At 39.9% G+C, this 21611-nt stretch overlaps 1 protein-coding gene across 2 annotated transcripts; it reads left to right on the forward strand.

Annotated features, from left to right (window-relative positions):
- The first annotated feature begins 405 nt into the window (after window positions 1-405).
- Window positions 406-19570, forward strand: pcolceb (procollagen C-endopeptidase enhancer b). Of its 2 annotated transcripts, none has more exons than XM_079841474.1 (9): window positions 406-520; window positions 7815-7923; window positions 8001-8259; window positions 8588-8712; window positions 11978-12114; window positions 16667-17160; window positions 17245-17325; window positions 18669-18839; window positions 19005-19570. In XM_079841474.1, exons 1-9 carry the CDS (start codon window positions 432-434, stop codon window positions 19133-19135), a joined length of 1596 nt encoding a protein of 531 aa, XP_079697600.1. In that variant the 5' UTR covers window positions 406-431; the 3' UTR covers window positions 19136-19570. The 2 variants fall into 2 exon arrangements, with proteins under 2 accessions (XP_079697600.1, XP_079697601.1); XM_079841475.1 differs by having other exon boundaries at window positions 17251-17325; window positions 19005-19473.
- The last annotated feature ends 2041 nt before the right edge of the window (window positions 19571-21611 follow it).

The raw sequence follows: 21611 nt of genomic DNA on the forward strand, positions 1-21611 counted from the left end.
CCTACAGAGAAAAAGAAAGAACTATATAACCACCAAGCAAACTGAACATTTCTTACACTAATTGTGCTGTTTATCTGCACGCATTTGCCCTTATATCACTTTTCAACATATGTCATTGAGCCTTCAACAAGCAGGGAAAACAAACAAACCCTAAAAATACAACACATCTCAACAAAATCAGACAAAGAGCAGCGGATGTGGCAACGGATAGCGGTTTGTTTGGTTGTTTGTAGTTTTTAATTCAATTTTAAATGTCCACAGCAGTGGCATCTGGGACACATAACTCTTCCCCCTTCACTCACTTTAGCTCTCGTTTCCCTGCTCTCGAATCCCTCTTTCAATCCTCCTCCTGTCATTCTCCACGCCCTTAAACTCGCCCCTCTCCTCCGTTCCCTCACTGACTCGTTCTCTGTGCCTCTTTGAGAAGAAGGATGTGGGGTGATGTGTGCGTGTGGCATTTGGGGCTTCTTTTTTTGGGGTTAGGATGGGTGCATGGACAAAGCCAGACCAACTTCACAAGGTAAGGGGGTGAAGGTTTGTGTGTTTGTCTGTACGTGCACTGGCACATTAGGGCGCGTGTGAGCGAATGCAAGCATTCTGCGGGAGATGTTAACATCTTAAGCCTAACATAAAGCAGCAGAACTGGATCTGGATGTAAAACACATAAAGCAGTTTCAGGAAACATTGATTGCAGCGTTTCTCTGCAACCCTCAATTAGACAGGAAACAATTAATGTCCTACAGTGTTGGTCAGTTTTAATTATTGTATTTTTCAAGTCAAGATAAGTTCAGTTCAGGATAATTTTGTAGCTTTTAAAAAAAAAAAAAAAATTTTTAGGTGACCTCAGACAGTATAAGGAGCATTAAATTCTTCAGATAAGGTATTTTGTATGCCATTTTCAGTTATACACAATTAAAAAAAACATAAATTTGCATATACAAATATTATTGTAAAGTGTTTTTTAGTTCACAGCACAGCTCCTCACATCATACGATCTTATATAATACAACAAAAAATCTAAACAAGCACAGGCTCGTTTTACAGTATCAACAAAAAAGCCCTTGTTGTATAGAGTATGTATTAATATGTACAGCCTGAGCTGAACAACACAATGTTTAAGCCACAAAAAACACCACATTTGTTTATTAATAATCATTAAATTCATGCATTATTCTGTAACCAGCCAATAAAAGCAACACCTGTTTAATTAAGCATGTGTGCGACGCACGTCTGAATGCTTTCTAAATATGCACAGTTTGTGCATATCGCCTACTTTATATGTTTTCTGAGTAAGGTTCAGCAGTTATACCATTCCTGACTCTAAAAATAGTGTTTTTATTTATGTGTGTGTGCATTCCTGGTAAACCCTACATTATGGGTACAAAATGTCCCCACAAAGATGGCAATACCCAAAATTCTTGTCCTTGTGGGGACATTTTTGGTCCCCATGAGGAAAACAGCTTATGAAAGTGATGTTTTTTGAAAATGTAAAAATGTTCTGTGATGGGTAGGTTTAGAGTTAGGGGATAGAAAATACAGTTTGTACAGTATTAAAAAAATCATTACGTCTATGGAAAGTCCCCATAAAGCATGAAAACCCAATGTGTGATGTATACGACCTGATAGACTTGCTGATAGACTGACTGAATTATAAAAAATAAACTATGTGTAAGCTCAGTGGCCTGCTCTGTAACTTCACGTCTGAGTTTAGCTGTTCATTTGGCTGTGGTTTCTTTGTATTTCCTTCTAATATGACAGAACCAGCAGTATTACGATATTGCAAAAAGAGGCACGCACCATAAATGTAGGAACAGGATCCAAAAATAACCCACTGAAGAAATATCCACAAACCAAAGGATTTTAATAAGTAGTGATGTTTGTGACTGCATGGTACTGTTTAAAGATGGCTTATTTGTGTACAAATTTTTGTGTTCAGAATAAGTGAAATGAAATGTAACAAAACTTATATGAGATTTACAGTCAGTTTATTTGCATACTATTTAAAATGTTGTGATGAGTAAGATCTATAAGGTTTCATTTGTTAACATTAGATGTATTAACTAACATGAAATAACAATGATATATACATGTGTTACTGTATTTGTAAATCTTTGTTAATGTTAGTTAAAGGGTTAGTTCACCAAAAAATGAAAATTCTGTCATTAATTACTTACCCTCATGTCGTTCGACAACCGTAAGACCTCCGTTCATCTTCGGAACACAAATGAAGATATTTTATTTGAAATCCGATGGCTCAGAAAGGCCTCCATTTGCACAATGTACAGGTGCTGGTCATATAATTAGAATATCATAAAAAAGTTGATTTATTTCAGTAATTCCATTCAAAAAGTGAAACTTGTATATTATATTCATTCATTACACACAGACTGATATATTTAAAATGTTTATTTCTTTTCATTTTGATGATTATAACAGACAACTAAGGAAAATCCCAAATTCAGTATCTCAGAAAATTAGAATATTGTGAAATGGTTCAATATTGAAGACACCTGGTGCCACACTCTAATCAGCTAATTAACTCAAAACACCTGCAAAGGCCTTTAAATGGTCTCTCAGTCTAGTTCTGTAGGCTACACAATCATGGGGAAGACTGCTGACTTGACAGTTGTCCAAAGGAAGACCACTGACACCTTGCACAAGGAGGGAAAGACACAAGGTCATTGCAAAAGAGGCTGGCTGTTCACAGAGCTCTGTGTCCAAGCACATTAATAGAGAGGCGAAGGGAAGGAAAAGATGTGGTAGAAAAAAGTGTACAAGCAATAGGGATAACCGCACCCTGGAGAGGATTGAAAACCCATTAAAAATGTGGGAGAGATTCACAAAGAGTGGACTGCAGCTGGAGTCAATGCTTCAAGAACCACTACGCACAGACGTATGCAAAACATGGGTTTCAGCTGTCGCATTCCTTGTGTCAAGCCACTCAGAGAGCGTCAGAAGTGTCTCGCCTGGGCTAAAGACAAAAAGGACTGGACTGCTACTGAGTGGTCCAAAGTTATCTTCTCTGATGAGAGTAAATTTTGCATTTCCTTTGGAAATCAGGGTCCCAGAGTCTGGAGGAAGAGAGGAGAGGCACACAATCCATGTTGCTTGAGGTCCAGTGTAAAGTTTCCACAGTCAGTGATGGTTTGGGGTGCCATGTCATCTGCTGGTGTTGGTCCACTGTGTTTTCTGAGGTCCAAGGTCAACGCAGCCGTATACCAGGAAGTTTTAGAGCACTTCATGCTTCCTGCTGCTGACCAACTTTATGGAGATGCAGATTTCATTTTCCAATAAGACTTGGCACCTGCACACAGTGCCAAAGCAACCAGTACCTAGTTTAAGGACCATGGTATCCCTGTTCTTAATTGGCCAGCAAACTCGCCTGACCTTAACCCCATAGAAAATATTGTATTGTGAAGAGGTATTGTGAAGAGGAAGATGCGATATGCCAGACCCAACAATGCAGAAGAGCTGAAGGCCACTATCAGAGCAACCTGGGCTCTCATAACACCTGAGCAGTGCCACAGACTGATCGACTCCATGCCACGCCGCATTGCTGCAGTAATTCAGGCAAAAGGAGCCCCAACTAAGTACTGAGTGCTGTACATGCTCATACTTTTCATGTTCATACCTTTCAGTTGGCCAAGATTTCCGAAAAATTCTTTCTTTGTATTGGTCTTAAGTAATATTCTAATTTTCTGAGATACTGAATTTGGGATTTTCCTAAGTTGTCAGTTATAATCATCAAAATGAAAAGAAATAAACATTTGAAATATATCAGTCTGTGTGTAATGAATGAATGTAATATACACGTTTCACTTTTTGAATGGAATTAGTGAAATAAATCAACTTTTTGATGATATTCTAATTATATGACCAGCACCTGTACTTTACACTGTCAAGACCGATTTCAAAACACTGCATCATGAAGCTTCGAAGCGTTATGAATCAGTGAGTCGATTAATGATTCCAAACCGCTGAATCGACTCACTGATTCATAACGCTTCAAAGCTTCATGATGCAGTGTTTTCAAATCGGTCATCACTATGCAAGTCGTTATTTATGTTTTTTTTGCGCACAAAAACTATTCTCGTTGCTTCATAAAGTTATTGTACAACCACTGTAGTGAGATGGACTTTGTAACAACGTCTTTAGTACCTTTTATGGGTCTTGAGAGTGTAGAGTGCATTGTGCCAATGGAGGCCTTTCTGAGCCATCGGATTTCAGCTAAAATATCTTCATTTGTGTTCCAAAGATGAACGGAGGTCTTACGGGTGTCGAATGACATGAGGGTAAGTAATTAATGACAGAATTTTCATTTTTGGGTGAACTAACCCTTTAATATAAACACAGCTGTTCTCTGTTTGTCTCCGTTACTTCACTGTACATTAACTAATGTTAACAAATGCAACTTTTTGATTTTAATAATTTATTAGTAAATGTTAAAATTTACATTAACGAAGATTAATAACGTCTCAGGTTACAACTGTAACCCTGGTTCCCTGAGAAGGGAACGAAGACACTGCTTCGATGACACTTTGCGAACACCTCTGCGTGATTGTATCTGAAGCATGCGTGTCAACTATTCCAATGGCGAGATGGAACGTCACGGGCGGGTGACGTCACGACCAGGAAAGCATAAGAACACATCCGGAAAGACCGGCATTAGCTTCAATTAGCCGAAGCAACTCGATCATAGGGATGCAGGAAGTATGGTAGGGTGACGCAGCATTTTTGTTCCCTTCTCAGGGAACTAGGGTTACAGTCATAACTTGAGATGTTCCCTTTCGAGGGAAATCGTGCAGCATCAATAACGCTTTGGGAACAATAATACCTAAATGCCATGCTTACAAGTGCCTGTCTGTGTGAAACTGTAGCACAACTCAGACATAAGCACCTGAAAACCTGGGGCAGCATTCAGGTCCAGGTTATAAAACCTCACGAATGTGAGCGGAGAGGACCAGCCCGCCACATCACAAACCTCTTTAAGGGAAATACCTGACACTAAAGGTGAAGGTTGACCAGAGACTTCGTAAGCAAGAGAAATAGCCACGACTATCCACTTGCTGACTGTCTGTTTGGACGCTGCGAGACCCTTCTTAGGTGATCCAAAGCAGACAAGCAGCTGATCGGTTTTCCTCCACAGGCCATCTCTGTGGACATAGGCATTCAACGCTCTTACTGGACACAAAAGGTTCAGCTTTTCCTGGTCCTGATCTCAGAAGGGAAGAGGGAAGAAGCTTGCAACACAATAGGCTGTGGTACATTGGTCGGCACCTTAGGGACATAGCCCAGCTTAGGGTAAAGGAATGCCTTGACCATCCCTGGTGCAAACTCAAGGCACGTGGGGGATACCGATAAAGCCTGTAAATCTCCTACTCTTTGAAGAGAAGTTATGGCTATAAGGAACACTGTCTTAAGGGTCAGGAACTTTTCTGGAACAGTCTTGAGAGGCTCAAAGGGAGCCGCAGATAAACCCTCCAGCACAATAGCCAGATCCTAAGCTGGAACCCTGGCACGAGTTGCAGGCCTCAGCCTCAAAGTGCCACGAAGGAAATGTGTTGTTTCTCCCCACAGATGCACCACCCAAAGGGATGGTAAGCCGATATGGCCGCCACATAAACTTTTAATGTGGATGGGGATAGCCCTGCCGCAAAGCGATCTTGTAGAAACTCTAGCACTGAGCCAACTGGGCAGTTAACTGGATCCCACTGTCACATACTGCACCAAGAAGTGAAAACTCCACTTCAAGGCATAAAGCTTCTTCGTGGATGGAGCTCTGGAGTGTAGTAGGATCTCTACAACCTTGAAAGTTGAAAGACCAGAGTCTATAAGTTGGGCCCTCTCAGAGGCCAAACCCACAAGTTCCATATCTCTGAGCGAGGGTGAAAGATCATTCCCTCCGCCTGAGACAAAAGGTTCTTCCTGACCGGAATCTCCAAGGGAGAACCGTCAAGGAGGGATATTAGGTCAGAGAACCATATTCGGCTCGGCCAGTATGGTGCTACTAGAAGTAGACTTATTCCCTCCCGGTAGACTTTCTCCAGAACTCCTGGGAGCAGAGCAATTGGGGGAAAGTGTACCAACGCAGCCTCTGCCATGGGTGGGAGAACCAAAGCAGCCTCTGCCATGGGTGGGAGAACCAAAGCGGACAATGCATCATAATCCTGAGACGCAAACAGATCCTCTTCCGCTTGACCACAAACCTCCCATATATGCTCTACCACCTCGGGGTGAAGTCTCCATTCCCCTGTCCTCACCCCGTCTTGACAGGACATCTGCTCCTATATTTTGGTACCACGGGATGTACACTGTCCTCAGGGAGAGCATCTTCCCTAGGGACAACAGGAGGATCTGGAGGAACCACCATCTGCTCTGACTGAGCCAGTCGTCTATATAGTTCAGAATGCAAATTCCTTGTAGTCTGAGCGGCGCCAGAGCTGCATCCACACATTTGGTTGAACATGCGGTGTTATAGAGCTAGGCTGAACAGAAGAACCCGATACTGGTACGCTTCGCCCCCGAAAGCAAACCTCAGGAACTTCCTGTGTTGTGGAAGGATGGAGACATGGAAGTATCCGTCTTTTAGATCTATCGTGATGACAAACCAGTCCTCGGATGTGATTTGAGTCACAATCTGCTTCAAAGTCAACATTTTGAACTTGAGCCTCTGTACTGGACGATTCAGCTGACAAAGATCTAATATGCGCAACCCTCCATCCTTCTTTGGAACAATGAAGTAACGGCTGTAAAACCCGGACTCTCTGTCAGGTGGAGGAACCCACTCTATAGCCTCCTTCACTAATAGCGATTTTACGTATTGTTCCATAAACGGAGCCTGCTCGGGACGTACTAGCGTGAGTAAAATCCGGTTGTATTGCGGTGTATTAGAACCAAACTGAATTCTGTAACCCTTTTCTATGATCTGCAGGACCTATCGAGAAATACCCCGAGTCATTAACAGCACGGCCTCCTGAGGGCGACAAAGTGGTGCGGGCACCGTATACTGAGATGGCTCCTTAGTGGCCCTGAGAGACAGATTTGTGACCCAACGCAGTTCTTGAATCATATCTTTGAATATACTGAACTCACTTTATCGGGACAGTACAACAGTAGATGCAGACAAACAGTTTTGACACAGAGCGCTTGCTGAGGCACAGAAGATAATGCCGTCTCACCATTGGACTAGTTGACGCACGAGCTTCAGACACAATCATGCAGAGGCGTTCCCAAAGCGTTATTGACGCGTTGCGAGTTCCCTCGAGAGGGAAATGCTGTAGAAGTGCACTAATGTAGTTAACTAATGTCAACTGAAGTCTTATTGTAAAGTGTTACAGATTTTTTTTAAAGAAATTCAAACTTTTATTCAGCAAAGATGTGACAGTAAAGACATTTATAATGTTACAAAATATTTCGATATCAAATAAATGCTGTTCTATTAAACTTTCTATTCATCAAAGCATCCTGAAAAAAAAGTATCACGTTTCCACAAAAATATTAAACCGTTATCAATATTTAGCTGTTTTGAAAATTCAACTTTGCCATTATAGGAATTAATTAAATTTTAAAGTATATTAAAATATAAAACAAATATTTAAAAATTGTAATAATAGTTCACAATATTACAAATTTTCCTGTATTTTGAATTAAATAAATGCAGCCTTGGTGAACTTCAGAGACTTCTTTCAAAAACATAAATAAATAAAAAAAACAATCCCAAACTTAATGTTGTTAATTAATCTTGTTTATTATTATTTTAAATACTGCATTAAACATAAATCATGTATTTTATATTCCTCCTCCGTGCTCTCCAGGCCCCTATTCCTGTGTGGTGGTCATTTGGTGACAGACTCAGGGTTTGTGGCTAGTGAGGGTTTCCCCTCTCATTACAAACCAAACTCCAAATGCATCTGGTACATCACAGTAAGTCCATCACCTTCAGTCTCTGTTAACAGTATATTCCAGGCATTACATTTTCAGCATGTCTCCTCTTCCATCAGGTCCCAGAAGGTCATGTTGTGATGCTCCAGTTCAGGATCTTTGATCTAGAGGCGGATCCCACCTGCCGCTATGACTATGTGGATGTCTATAATGGACACTCGTACACGGTGCAAAAACTAGGCCGGTTCTGTGGGACATTCCGCCCTGGAGCCCTCATCTCCACCTCCAACACCATGATGTTGGAGATGGCGTCTGATGCCAGCACAGGAGGAAGAGGATTCCTGGCTTATTTCAGTGGCGGGAAACCACATGTTGATGGTTGGATTATTTTAGTTAGTTTTATCTTTGATAGCACAATGCAGTTTTTAGTGTTTAACTTAATGTTGGTCACAGTTTCATTTTGAAAATATGTAATGACATTTTTCAATGAACAAATATTTTCTCTCAGGTTTTGTCCCTAAAATTGTACTGTGTGTGTGTGTGTGTGTGTGTGTGTGTGTGTGTGTGTGTATTGTTATCCACTGTTGTATTGCGGTGGATTACAACCAAATTGAATTCTGTAACCCTTTTCTACGATCTGCAGGACCCATCGAGATATACCATCATATGTGTGTGTGTTTCTTTTTCCACCCCCTATTCCCTACAGAGAATCAGTTCTGTGGTGGCAGACTGATGAAGTCTCAGGGTTCAGTGAAGACACCAAACTGGCCAGAATCTGATTACCCAGCAGGCATCAGCTGCTCTTGGCACATATCTGTGGAGCCCAACATGGTCAGCTCAAATCACAGCTCCTTTTCACTTGCATTTGTCATGTCTACTCTCAATCTGTTAAATAATTAGCCGCCATTAAGTCATCAGAGAATGAATCATATTTAGGTGTACTAGAGACATGCTGCTATGAGATTTTGAGTATGTGTGTGTATGTGGATGAATTTGTGTGTTCATGAAGGCAGCAAACAGTATATGGAAGAGTATGTGAAAGACTTCATTCAGAGAAAGTGTATAAGGTGGGACATGGAAAGAGAGAGTGCAAGAGAGGGGCATGAAAAGTGCATGAAAGGGCCTTTATACCTGTTTAAGAAAATTAGCTTTTTTACTTATATAACTATATCAAAGAGTGTGTGCGTGCACACACGAGTGCGAGTGTGCGCGTGTGTGTGGTCCAGGTAAACCCTACGTTATGGGGACAAAATGTTCCCACATTGATGGCAATATCTGAAATCCTTGTCGGACAATTTTTGGTCCCCATGAGGAAAACAGCTCTTACAAAAAAAGTGTATTCAAGTGTACTATTAGTATACTTCTTTTAAACTAAAAATAAGTAAATACCAGTAGTGATGTTGTAAAATGAGGACGTTGTCATGTCACAATCAGTGTAGTAAGCCAGGCTCCTTATTGTCCTTACCAGTGCTCGAGTTTGTGTCCACAATATACTGATTCAGATTGAGATGTGAAAAAATATATATATTTTCTCAGCTTTTTGTTCAAAATGTTGTGTAAAAATGGGCTCTGTTCTTTCTTTTGATATATATCGCTGACTGGCAATTATTTAAAAAAACGCTGCCAACCATTTTAAAAAACGCTAAAAAATGTATACCTAAATAGAAACATAATAGTATACTTAAAGTGCAAGAATAATGTATAACTATTAACTATCTCACTAACTATTAATAAGCAGTAATTAGCAGTTTATTAAGGCAAAAGTCATAGTTACTAGCAGTATAAAACTACTAAACCAGTCGTTTACTGAGAGTATACACTATATTGCTAAAAGTATTGGGACACCCCTCCAAATCATAGAATTCAGGTGTTCCAATCACTTCCAGTGCCACAGGTGTATAAAATCAAGCACTAGGCATGCAGACACTTCTAAAAACATTTTTGAAAGAATGGGTCGGTCTCAGGAGCTCCGTGAATTCAAGCGTGGTACCGTGATAGGTTGCCACCTGTGCAATTAGTCCATTCGTGAAATTTCCTCACTACAAAATATTCCACGGTCAACTGTTAGTGATATTATAACAAAGTGGAAGAAATTGGGAACAACAGCAATTCGTAAAAAATCACAGAGCGGGGTCAGCGCATGCTGAGGCTCACAGTGCGCAGAAGTCACCAACTTTCTGCAGAGTCAATAGCTACAGACCTCCAAACTTTGTGTGGCCTTCAGATTAGCTCAAGAACAGTGCGTAGAGAGCTACATGGAATGGGTTTCCATGGCCGAGCAGCTGCATCCAAGCCTTACATCATCAAGTGCAACGCAAAGCATGGGATGCATTTGTGTAAAGCACGCCGCCACTTGACTCTAGAGCAGTGGAGACGTGTTCTCTAGAGGGACGAATCATGTTTCTCTGTCTGGCAATCCGATGGATGAGTCTGGGTTTGACGGTTGCCAGGAGAACGGTACTTGCCTGACTGCATTGTGCCAAGTGTAAAGTTTGGTGGAGAGGGGATTATGGTGTGTGGTTGTTTTTCAGGGATTGGGCTTGCCCCTTAGTTCCAGTGAAAGGAAATCTTAATGCTTCAGCATACCAAGATGTTTTGGACAATTTCATGCTCCCAACTTTGTGCGAAGGATGACCCCTTCCTGTTCCAGCATGACTGTGCACATGTGCACAAAGCAAGGTCCATAAAGACACGGATGAGCGAGATTGGTGTGGAGGAACTTGACTGGCCTGCACAGAGTCCTGACCTCAATCCGATTTTTGGGATGAATTCGAGCGGAGACTGCACGCCAGGCCTTCTCGTCCAACATCAGTGCCTGACCTCACAAATGTGTTTCTAGAAGAATGGTCAAAAATTCCCATAAACACACTCCTAAACCTTGTGGAAAGTCTTCCCAGAAGAGTTGAAGCTGTTATAGCTGCAAAGGGTGGGCCAACTCCATATTAAACCCTACGGATTAAGAATGAGATGTCATTAAAGTTCATGTGTGTGTAAAGGCAGGCATCCCAAAACTTGTGGCAATATAGTGTACTTCAAAGTGTACTTTCATAAGCTAATAAATGTGCTACAAGAATTTAACTATTATCAGTATGCCAATAAATTCACTTTTAGTACAGTTGCTGTACAAACGAAAAATGTAGTTGTAAACGTGTGTATTCAAAGTTTACTACTGTTATACATAAAAGTATACTTTTATACACTAAAAAGTGGGCCAATTTAGTCCCAAGTAGTGCTGATATAGTATACTACTAGTATATTGATATTAGTATACTTCTTACATAAAGTATACATTAAAATACAGATGGGCAGCATTTAAGTAAAAAAAATTAAAGTATGCCCTTCCCTCAATAACCCACTACTGCCTTCTACTGGCAGAACCCATGAAATGTGTTTAAATGTAATGCGCTATCTAAACCCTTGATCACTTGGAATCAGCAATGATTCATCACTAAATGTTTTTCCCTCATGAATTTGTTTTACGCATTAATCTATAGGGTCTGTATGTATGCTTGGGCAGTTGGAAAAAACATCAAAAACTATACAAATGAAAATGATAATTCAATAAACTATAACTTGTGCTTAATGTAGCTACAAGTATTATGCGGTTAAATGTCAAAATAAGTCCAATATCATACATAAGAGTTGTGTGTAGCTGGGGTAAATTAGACGTGATCTCCTGTGACGTCACAATCATAGTGCATTGTGGTCTATGGATCAACCTGAGTCAAAATCTCCCTGTGTCAAAATCTAGGGGCAGAGGGTCTGTCCAAATAAACTTCCCTCGCTCACTTGGCGAAGTTGAACGCGCTTCAAAATGGCGATTTCCCCGAGGGGAAGTGCTTAGGGAAGTTTGCAAGTGTATGTCTAAAAGTGGAGTTAAATACAGAACTTAAGTATACTTAATAAAATGAACCTGAAGTCATTTTTTGCAAGGGAGCTTATAAATAATAGTATGTGATGTTTTTGTTTTTTTTTAAATCTAAAACTGCCTAAAGTTTTCTGTGATGTGTAGGGTTAGGGGATGGAATATACAGTTGGTACAGTATAAAAATCACTGTCTATGGAATGTCCCCATAAAATGTGTGTGTGTGCCCAGGTGATTGAGGTTAAGTTTGAGAAGCTGGACTTGGAATCAGACACATACTGTCGTTATGACTACGTGGCCTTGTTCAACGGGGGAGAGACTGATGTCTCTCGTCGCATTGGCAAATTCTGTGGAGAAACGGTTCCAGAGTGAGTGCAAACCCAATGCATCAGATTCATACACTACGACATTTAATGAGGCCTTCAAAAGTCATTCTAAGGACAGAGTATTTTGTAATTTATCTACACAGGAAAAGGATGTTGTTGTTTTCTGCAAGGTCAGTCGTGCTAAGGAAAGCTATAGTGGAAGAATGTGCTTCCCAATTAGGAAATTCTCTCTCTTTATACAGTCATCTGTTTCAAAATATAACCTTTGTACTTCGGAAGGTCCAAGAAGCCCTTTAGTGCTGATTATGTTGAATATTAACTTTAAAGGTGCACTTATTAATTTTGTTCATATCAAAAAATGTTCAATCCCAGATAAGATACTGTTTACACTGATTGTAAAAAGAAAAAGAAAAAAAATGCATTGTACTGTAAAGTGTAAATAGTGTTAGATGCTATTTATACTTAGTCCAAATAGTAGCAGAGATACCATTTGCACCTCAGTGTATTCATTTGTAGTAGTTTATAAAACAGTATGCAATAATAACATATTCAGTATTTATTAAAATCCTAAATGGAAGCTGCCTTATTGGGACCTTACTGATCCTTAAAGCCCTTCTCTAGATTTAACCCTAATCATTTTGAACGAAAGGAGCTACAGTTTTGAGTGTGTTAACAATATGAGCTGAATGCGTCACGGTGTCACGGTCCATGTGCCAGTCCCATCGCCACATCTAGTTTTAAGTATAGGCCTATTTAAAACCCGTTAAACACTTTATGAGCACTAAAATAAACACTACTTTGATATGCAATAAGAAAAGGGAAAAAGGGGAATGGGAAAAGGCGGATTTGAAGCTATATCCACAGTCCTTTTTCTCCACTCCACTATCAGCCTTGTTTCCATTGTAATTTTGTGTGGTTCAGCCAGACAATGGTGGGCAGAGATAGTGTAAATAGCCTTTGCTAATAGGATGGCAATAAACACTCTTAAAGGGGTGGTAAACCACGATTTCACTATTCTAACTTTAGCTAGCGTGTAATGTTGCTGCTTGAGCATAAAAAACATCTGCAAAGTTACAACGTTCAAAGTTTAAAGCAAAGGGAGATATTTGCATCTAAAGAAATCAGTTTCTAAGAACTACAGCAAACGGCCAGTAGGCGACTACACACATTCCTCCAGGGTTGGTGACATCAACAGGCTCAATATTTACATAAACCCCTCCTCCGAGAATATTAAATAAGGGGGGGTGAGGCCATTTTGTATCGCGGCGCTGTTGTGGTATAGTTAGGCTGGAGTGTTGTTGCCGCGATGCCGAGGAAACGCTGTTATATTCATCCGGATTGCAGGTCTGGGGTACTTGCTTTTTTCAGCCTTCCTTGTGGGACAGGGGTGCGTTGCAGAGCGTTTAACATACAGCATGTTATATGCACGTGTGTATGAGACAGAAGGGAACAGGCGCGTGCGGGGCTCCCTCCCGCAGCACATTTCACGGAGGAAAACTTCCACCATCTTCGCGAGTTCAATGCCGGATTTGAAGAACGTCAGCTGCGTGAGACAAACACTGCCAGTGCGTGGATGCACAACGCGCGCGCTGCACATTTCACGGAGGACAACTTCCACAAACTTCGCGAGTTCAGCAGGATTTGCACAACGGCTTGTCCTGAAAGCTGGATTTACAAACAGAAGCTGTTTACGGGCCACAACCTGTAAGTCTGATTTATTTTTCATCGATGTGTTTTCCTGTAATAGGTTGTACATTGTAGCAAGGAAGTAAACAGATGACAGCGCTGTTCTGCAAACCAGTCTGTTAAATGCTCATTCATACTTAACGTTATCCGACGAACACCTAACGTTACAAACACTAACGTTAAAATCTCAACAGCGAACCTGACATTAGTGTAAATGATTCTTTGATTAGAGCTTTTATGTGTTGTTTATCTACAGGCTTGCTAAACATGGTTCTGTGTGTGATTTGGCTACTATAGCAAAGACAATGTTTAGTGCTCGTTTTGGGTTAGTTCTTGCGACAGATATTTGGCTATAATCGTTCTAAAAATACAAAAGTAAAAGTGCCATTCAGTAGCGATCACTATAGATCCGCAGTCTTTACTCTTGAGGACTGAACAGGTTCTGCTCGATCATCTTCACTAAAATGTTCTGGGTCTGATTCGGGCTCAGATTGGTGTGGTTTTATTGACGCCATTGTTTCTAATACTGACCAAAGCACAGTCTACCGGTAAAGGTAAGGGGCGTTTCCGATGAACGTGCACTAGGCGGTTAGCGAATCACAACACACTGGGCCAGCTGACCAATCAGAGCCCATTGCGTATTTTTGAGGGACTGGCTTCAAACAACCCGGAAAGCATCAGACCGTTTTACAAGGAGGGACAGAGCAGTGTAGAATAAAGGTCAAATATATGAAAAATAATGCTTTTTTTTTTTTAAACGAAGCATGAACACATGTTACAGTGCACCCCACAAACACAATCAAGCCCTCAAAAGAATGTTTTACCACCCCTTTAATAATTTTTATAAATGTTTAAAATGATGTTCACCCAACTGAGATCCATTCATATCAGTAGTCTAACAAAAGCTGCTTTATTTTACGAGGAGCTGGCTGCCAACACTATGGAGATTTTCAATCATTACATGAATCTTGGTTGCCTGCTAATAGCACATTACCCAAAAACTACTGCTAGTGCTTTGCATGATGCTGCATCCAGACCACTAGGTGTCAGCATAAATCCAAGACAACTGCCATAACATAAAAAGGGGTGTGCAAAGTGTGCAACATATCTTCAAAATGGACTGGCTATTGGATTATTACAGTAAGGTCCTTGACCTTAAAATTCATGATTCTTACACGTTTTGTTCATCAAGATCATTAACTTATATTTTAAGTCTCAAGTAGGCTATAAACAAACTATAGCCTACCACAGTCACATGACTTCAAAGTCACCACCACCAAGCTTCCAACAACTCTATCAATCTTTATTTAACCCTCTGGGGCTCTTCGGTCATTTCTGACCCAAATTTTTTTTAAATAAAAAATGTTAAAAATCGTAGCTTCATCCGAATGGTCCGAAACTTGGTGACTTTATTGGTACTTGGTATATGAACACCCAAAAAGTGTTAAGTGGTCGTAAAAAAAATAGTCACTCTCAGGACCTTCGGGTCAAAAATGACCCCCATAGGAAATTGGCAAAAATATGAAAATACAGAGTTTTACAGAGCATACAATCTACAAATCAACCAGGATGCAGAAAAAAAGGACTCAACAGTGAAGGGGTGAATCTCTAAAACATCACGAGTGCAAAACAGACAAAAAAACTCACACACACAAAAACACAATTAGCTTTTGGAATGGCACGCGTTAATTTGTGTGCGTGTGTTTTTGTGTGTATAAGTGTGTGTGTGTGTGTGAGTTTTTTTGTCTGTTTTGCACTCTTGATGTTTTAGAGATTCACCCCTTCACTGTTGAGGCCTTTTTTTCTGCATCCTGGCTGATTTGCAGATTATATGCACAAAAAAACTAATTTCCCATTTATTTCCTATGGGTGTCATTTTTGACCCGAAGGTCCTGAGTGCGACTATTTTTTTTTTACGACCACTTAGACTTTTCAAATCCTGTCCCCAATTTTGTAGGATGTTCATATACCAAGTACCAATAAAGTCACCAAGTTTCGGACCATTCCTATGAAGCTACGATTTTTGACATTTTTTTATAAAACGCAAGATCCACTATTGTGGTAAAAATGTGCTTTTGCGTGATAAAAATGCTCAATGTGTCCACCGGATGGCACCGATCTCATTTAAAAAATTGCTTTCATGAGGCCTAGGCTTGACTCTAAAATGAAATACAGCTTTAATAAAAAAATTTAATTTTTTATTATATATATATATATATATATATATATATATATATATATATATATATATATATATATATATATATATATATATATATATATATATATATATATATATATATATATATATATATATATATATATATATATATATATAATTTTTTATTATATTCAATGGGAAAAAATGTGTCATAATCATTGCATAAATATTCATTATAAATCATAAAATGATCTCAAAACACCAAAAAAGAAAAGAAAAAATTTTATTGAACATAAATATATTTAATTGATTTTACTCAAATCTTTTTTATCTTAATCCCGCCCTCCGGGTCATTTTTGACCCGAAGGTCCTGAGTGTGACCCATAAATGAAGAACCCCAGAGGGTTAAAAACTACAAGTTAGAAAATTTCTTGATTATAAATATATTTGGTGTAATGTTCCGACAACCTCTGTAGTCCAATTTAGCCACTTGTTAGCAGGCTTTTTTTAAGATTTGTAAACGCTTAAAATGTCATGTCATTAATGCCATTAAATAAAACACAAAAATATCTTGAGCTTGTGTTAACCACAGAACTTATTTAATTCATTTAACAAAAAATAACAAAAAAACATTGATCCAGATGTTTAAAAATGCTAACTTGTTTCTGGGATTTAGGAATCATTCCTGCAGCACTCTGTAATTGTTATTTTAAATAACTGTAATAATGCTCTTTATATCTCTGTCAGTGCGGTTGTGACCAATGGAAATGAGCTGCTGGTGCACTTTGTATCAGATCTGAGTGTGACGGCTTCAGGGTTCATGGCTCACTACAGGAGTTTTCCCCGCGGCTCCCGCTCATCCACTGCTGGCCTGGACACACTACATGGGCCAAGGGTCGACACTTCACCTACTAAACCCACTACTTCACCAGCGAGACCTAAACCTAAAGCAAAGCCTAGTAGGCCGACACCAAAATCTCCCTCAAGACCACCTAAACCTGCACCACCCAGACAAACTCCTAAGCCAAGGTCAAAGCCCACACCCAAGCCCAAGCCCAAACCAGTCAGACCTACTCCCCCTAGAGTCACACCAAAACCTGCCGTAAAAGTGACAGTAAAACCTACGACGAAGCCTAAACCTAAACCTCAACCAAAGCCAAAAGTAAAGCCTGGTGTCAAACCAACAGCAAAGCCAAAGACCAATCCCATCTCAAAACCTGGGAACAAAACAACAACAAAAGGTACAAACGCTTATTTGTGCAATATTTTGTTTGTCATTGTGTGTGCTAGACTACATGTTTATGATTTTATCCGTTTCTTCCAAGCCTCAGTGGGCAACCCACTGTGTTCCCTACCATGCAAGAGAATAGGCACTCTCGTGACCCGCTTCTGCCCCAGTCATTTTGGTGAGTTGCTTCATTTATATCTCTTTCATCCTGCTATTTCTGTCGTCTTCTTTCTCCCCTAATTGCCCGTCACAGACATGGACCCCTGGGGCTTTTCTGACTCATAGGAAGGCAGTCATTTTGAGGCTTTTAGTGCAGACAGCTGTAATGATGCCGTAAATCTTAGGCCCTGTTTATACTTGGCATTATAAGATGCATTTTAGTTGATCGGATCACAAGTGGACGACACTAAATACAGGTGTAAACGGGGTCTAAAACATTTTGAGCTTGTCCATTTTCGACCAATTCGAACAGCTGCAAATGACAGCCAAAACATTATGGGAAGAGCGCTAGCCAGATGGGATTTAAACTTTGTCGGCTGAAGACTCATGTTTGGTTTGAAGATGAAAAACCTACCAACCACAATGTTCTCTCACCGTTCCTGATTTTTAACATGCACTAGCCGCTAGTGATGGGAGAAACAACGTTTTTCAAATCAATTGAACCTTGCAAAATGATTCACTCGCGTTCGAAACGCCACACGCCGGTGACCCCTGCTGGTCAGAACCGGTGTAAATGCAACAAAATCTCAAGCCAAACATTCATAAAAACACCTTTCACAAACCCAATGCAAATGTTTTATTGAAAGTAAAATCTACCAAATGCAATTAACTTATCGTGCAATAAGATTAAATATCAAGTGTCTGTTCTTTTATCAATTTTTAGGGCTTGTTTTGTTTATTCCATGGATGGCTCAGCTGAACAGGCCAATAATTTTGCAACTTAAAATACATGTTTAAATTATATTTTAAAACTAGCGCAGGAAATAGCCAATTTAAATGATATTATTGAATTTGAATGAGCATTTTGCTTCAAATGTTGCACATTTGGCATGGGAAATTTACATTTAAATGCAGAGACATTGCCATTTTGCATATTACATTTCAAGTTGAATATTGCTACCCATATGCTTCCATACAAAATGGCGTGGTTTTTGTTCACCCCCAAAAAGTGGCAATTTTAGCATGCTATAAAAAATTATCTGTATGCTATTTTGAGCTAAAACTTCACATACACACTCTGGGAACATCAGAGACTTATTTTACATTTTGTAAAAAGGGGCACATACCGGTAGGTCACCTTTAATACCAGGTAAACACAGTGCCTACAGTAGTGCTTAGAGCAAATACTACCGTAACTGTCAAGACTCAAAACTATAATAACAATAACTATTAATAACATTTCATGTTCCGTTACTTTACTAATAAATTATTAATAAGAAATATTTTGGTTGATTACTTTTGTATCGGAATGAGAAGCATACAATTGGAAAAAGAAGAACCTTCTCCCTTTGTGTGTCTCAGTGTTGACTGGTAAAGTGACATCAGTGACCCCAGGATCTCAAGGCAGTGCTGAAGTTGAGGTGTCCGTCATAAAGGTTTATAAAGCAAGTCGACTTCAGTTCAGAAAAAGAGGACCCACAACGTCTGCCAAACTGACAGCCACGTGCATGAAGTGTCCAGCACTGCGTAAAGGTGAAAGAAACACACACACACACACACACACACACACAAGTTCAACCACAAGCAGTCTTGCATGACTGATTTTCCATTACATGTACGACATTTAAGAATATGTCATTGGTTCATATTTTTGATAATTTCACTAACGTTTATAATCATTGTGAATTTACTACATAGGAGTGAACTATGTGCTGATGGGCCAGGTGAATGACGAAGGCCTAGGCATTCTGACCCCATCCAGCTTTGCCCTTCAGCATAAGTCAGTGCACGACAAAGCACTGGCCAACCTCGCAAAGAAAACATGTTGACCTCACAACCACCCTGACCACAATCCCACATCAAAGTCAGGCAGGGAAAAGTCAAATCGAATAAACTAAAGCTTTTTATATATAACTGGAGGCACAATATATGAGTTAAAGTCAATATTCTAATACCAAGAGAACAGAAGATTCATAAATCTGTGGTAAGTTATGTGTCATACCAGAATCTTTCAGTCATATTCAGGGTATAAAGTACTGGGTAAAATTTGCCTGTTTATGTTTATGTGTATTAGGTTATTAGGTCTGTTTAATGTATTATGCAAACATTTTGATATGACACAATGTATTCATTATAAATAATAATGCTCCTTTAATTAAAGATGGTGAAACATATGTGAATTATGTTTTTTCTTCTTGAAATAGTCTTTGATAAGTGTGTTATTTGCAGAATAACACTAAACAATAAATGTTATTCATAACTACACTATCGTTCAAAAGTTTGTGGTGAGTATTGTTTAAAAAAAAAAGAAGTGTTATGACAGGTGAAATGAATAACACTGATTCTCTCTTCATCACGGCACCTGTTAGTGGGTGGGATATATTAGGCAGCAAGTGAACATTTTGTCCTCAAAGTTGATGTGTTAGAAGCAGGAAAAATGGGCATGTGTAAGGATTAGAGCGAGTTTGACAAGGTCTAAATTGTAATGGCTAGACGACTTGGTCAGAGCATCTCCAAAACTGCAGATCTTGTGGAGTGTTCCTGGTCTGCAGTGGTCGGTATCTATCAAAAGTGGTCCAAGGAAGGAACAGTGGTGAACCGGCGACAGGGTCATGGATGGCCAAGGCTCATTGATGCATGACACGTGGGGAGCAAAGGCTGGCCAATCAAACAGACGAGCTACTGTAGCTCAATTTGCTCAAGAAGTTAATGCTGGTTCTGATAGAAAGGTGCCAGAATACACAGTGCATCACAGTTTTTTGCATATGGGGCTGCATAGCCGCTGACCAGTCAGGGTGCCCATGCAATGGACAAAGGTGGCCTGGTCTGATGAATCATGTTTTCTTTTACATCAAGTGGATGGCCGTGTACTTGTGCCCGTCTTACCTGGGGAACACATGGCACCAGGATGCGCTATGGGAAGAAGGTAGTGAGGCAGTGTGATGCTTTTTGCAATGTTCTGCTGGGAAACCTTGGGTCCTGCCATCCATGTGGAGGTTACTTTGAAAAGTACCACCTACCTAAGCATTGTTGCAGACCATGTAGACCATTCCCTGGTGTCTGTGGCCTCTTTCGGCAGGATAATGTGCCCTATCACAAAGAAAAAACGGTTCAGGAATGGTTTGAGGAGCACAACAATGAGTTTGAGGTGTTGACTTGGCCTCCAAATTCACCAGATCACAATCCAATCGAGCGTCTGTGGGATGTGCTGAACAAACAAGTCCGATCCATGGAGGCCCCACCTCGCAACTTACAGGACTTAAAGGATCTGCTGCTAACATCTTGGTGCCAGATACCACAGCACACCTTCAGGGGTTTAGTGGAATCCATGCCTCGACGGGTCAAAGCTGTTTTGGCAGCAAAAGGGTGACCAACACAATATTAGGTCATAATGTTATGCCTGATCTGTGTATTCTAGAATGTAATTTATTCCTGTGATGGCAAAGCTGAATTTTCAGCACCATTACTCCAGTCTTCAGAGTCACATGATCCTTCAGAAATCATTATATTATGATAATTTGCTGCTCAAGAAACATTTCTTATCATTATCAATGCTGAACAAATATTTTTGTGGAAACAATTATACTTTTTTCCCTCAGGATTATTTGATGAATAGAAAATTCAAAAGAGCAGCATTTATTTGAAATATAATATAAGTGTATGTCACTTTTGATCAATTTAATGCATCATTGCTGAATAAATGTTTTTTTTTTTTTACCTTACTGAACAAACTTGAGTTAGCATATGCCATTTTATTACACTACCGCTGGCTACTTACAGTATCTGTAAAAACAAGCATGTCATGACATGTATGTTTTGACAACAAGGTGCAAAAAGCCACAGAGGATTTCCTCCTTGAACCAAGTGCTCCAGGTCAATAGAAAACAAACAGCTGTATGTCTCCATCAAGTGGACACATCTAGAATGAGGTGCTGTGTTTAGTGTCTGCAGTGAGCTGGAAAAGAGCCAAAACAGAAAGCAATGGAAAATGTATTCCTCGGTTGCTTTCGCTTTTGCATTCAAGGTCTCTGCCCCACACTACTGTCTATCTGACGGTCTGAGGTCACTGCTGTATATCCTGGATAAATTCATGCGTTTTAATGTTCTATTTTGTAAAGCAAGTACATAGCAGCAGACAGACACTTGTAGTGAGGGGGCGGGATGTTTTGTGACATAAGAGTCCCAGCTGCTCCTGTTACTCAGCATTAGTCTCTCTCTCTCTCTCTCTCTCTCTCTCTCTCTCATACACACACACGGATATGCAAATACTAATACATGCAAATACAGGCAAATTCACAACTTTCA

Source organism: Gobio gobio (genome assembly GCF_949357685.1).
Source record: "Gobio gobio genome assembly, chromosome: 2".
Lineage (NCBI taxonomy): Eukaryota > Metazoa > Chordata > Actinopteri > Cypriniformes > Gobionidae > Gobio > Gobio gobio.

Coding starts and splice junctions, on each gene's coding strand:
- pcolceb (XM_079841474.1), top strand. CDS start 432: ATGTGGGGTGATGTGTGCGTGTGGCATTTGGGGCTTCTTTTTTTGGGG. Junction 17,326..18,668: donor CTTCTGCCCCAGTCATTTTG/GTGAGTTGCTTC, acceptor TGTGTGTCTCAG/TGTTGACTGGTAAAGTGACA. Junction 18,840..19,004: donor GTGTCCAGCACTGCGTAAAG/GTGAAAGAAACA, acceptor TTTACTACATAG/GAGTGAACTATGTGCTGATG.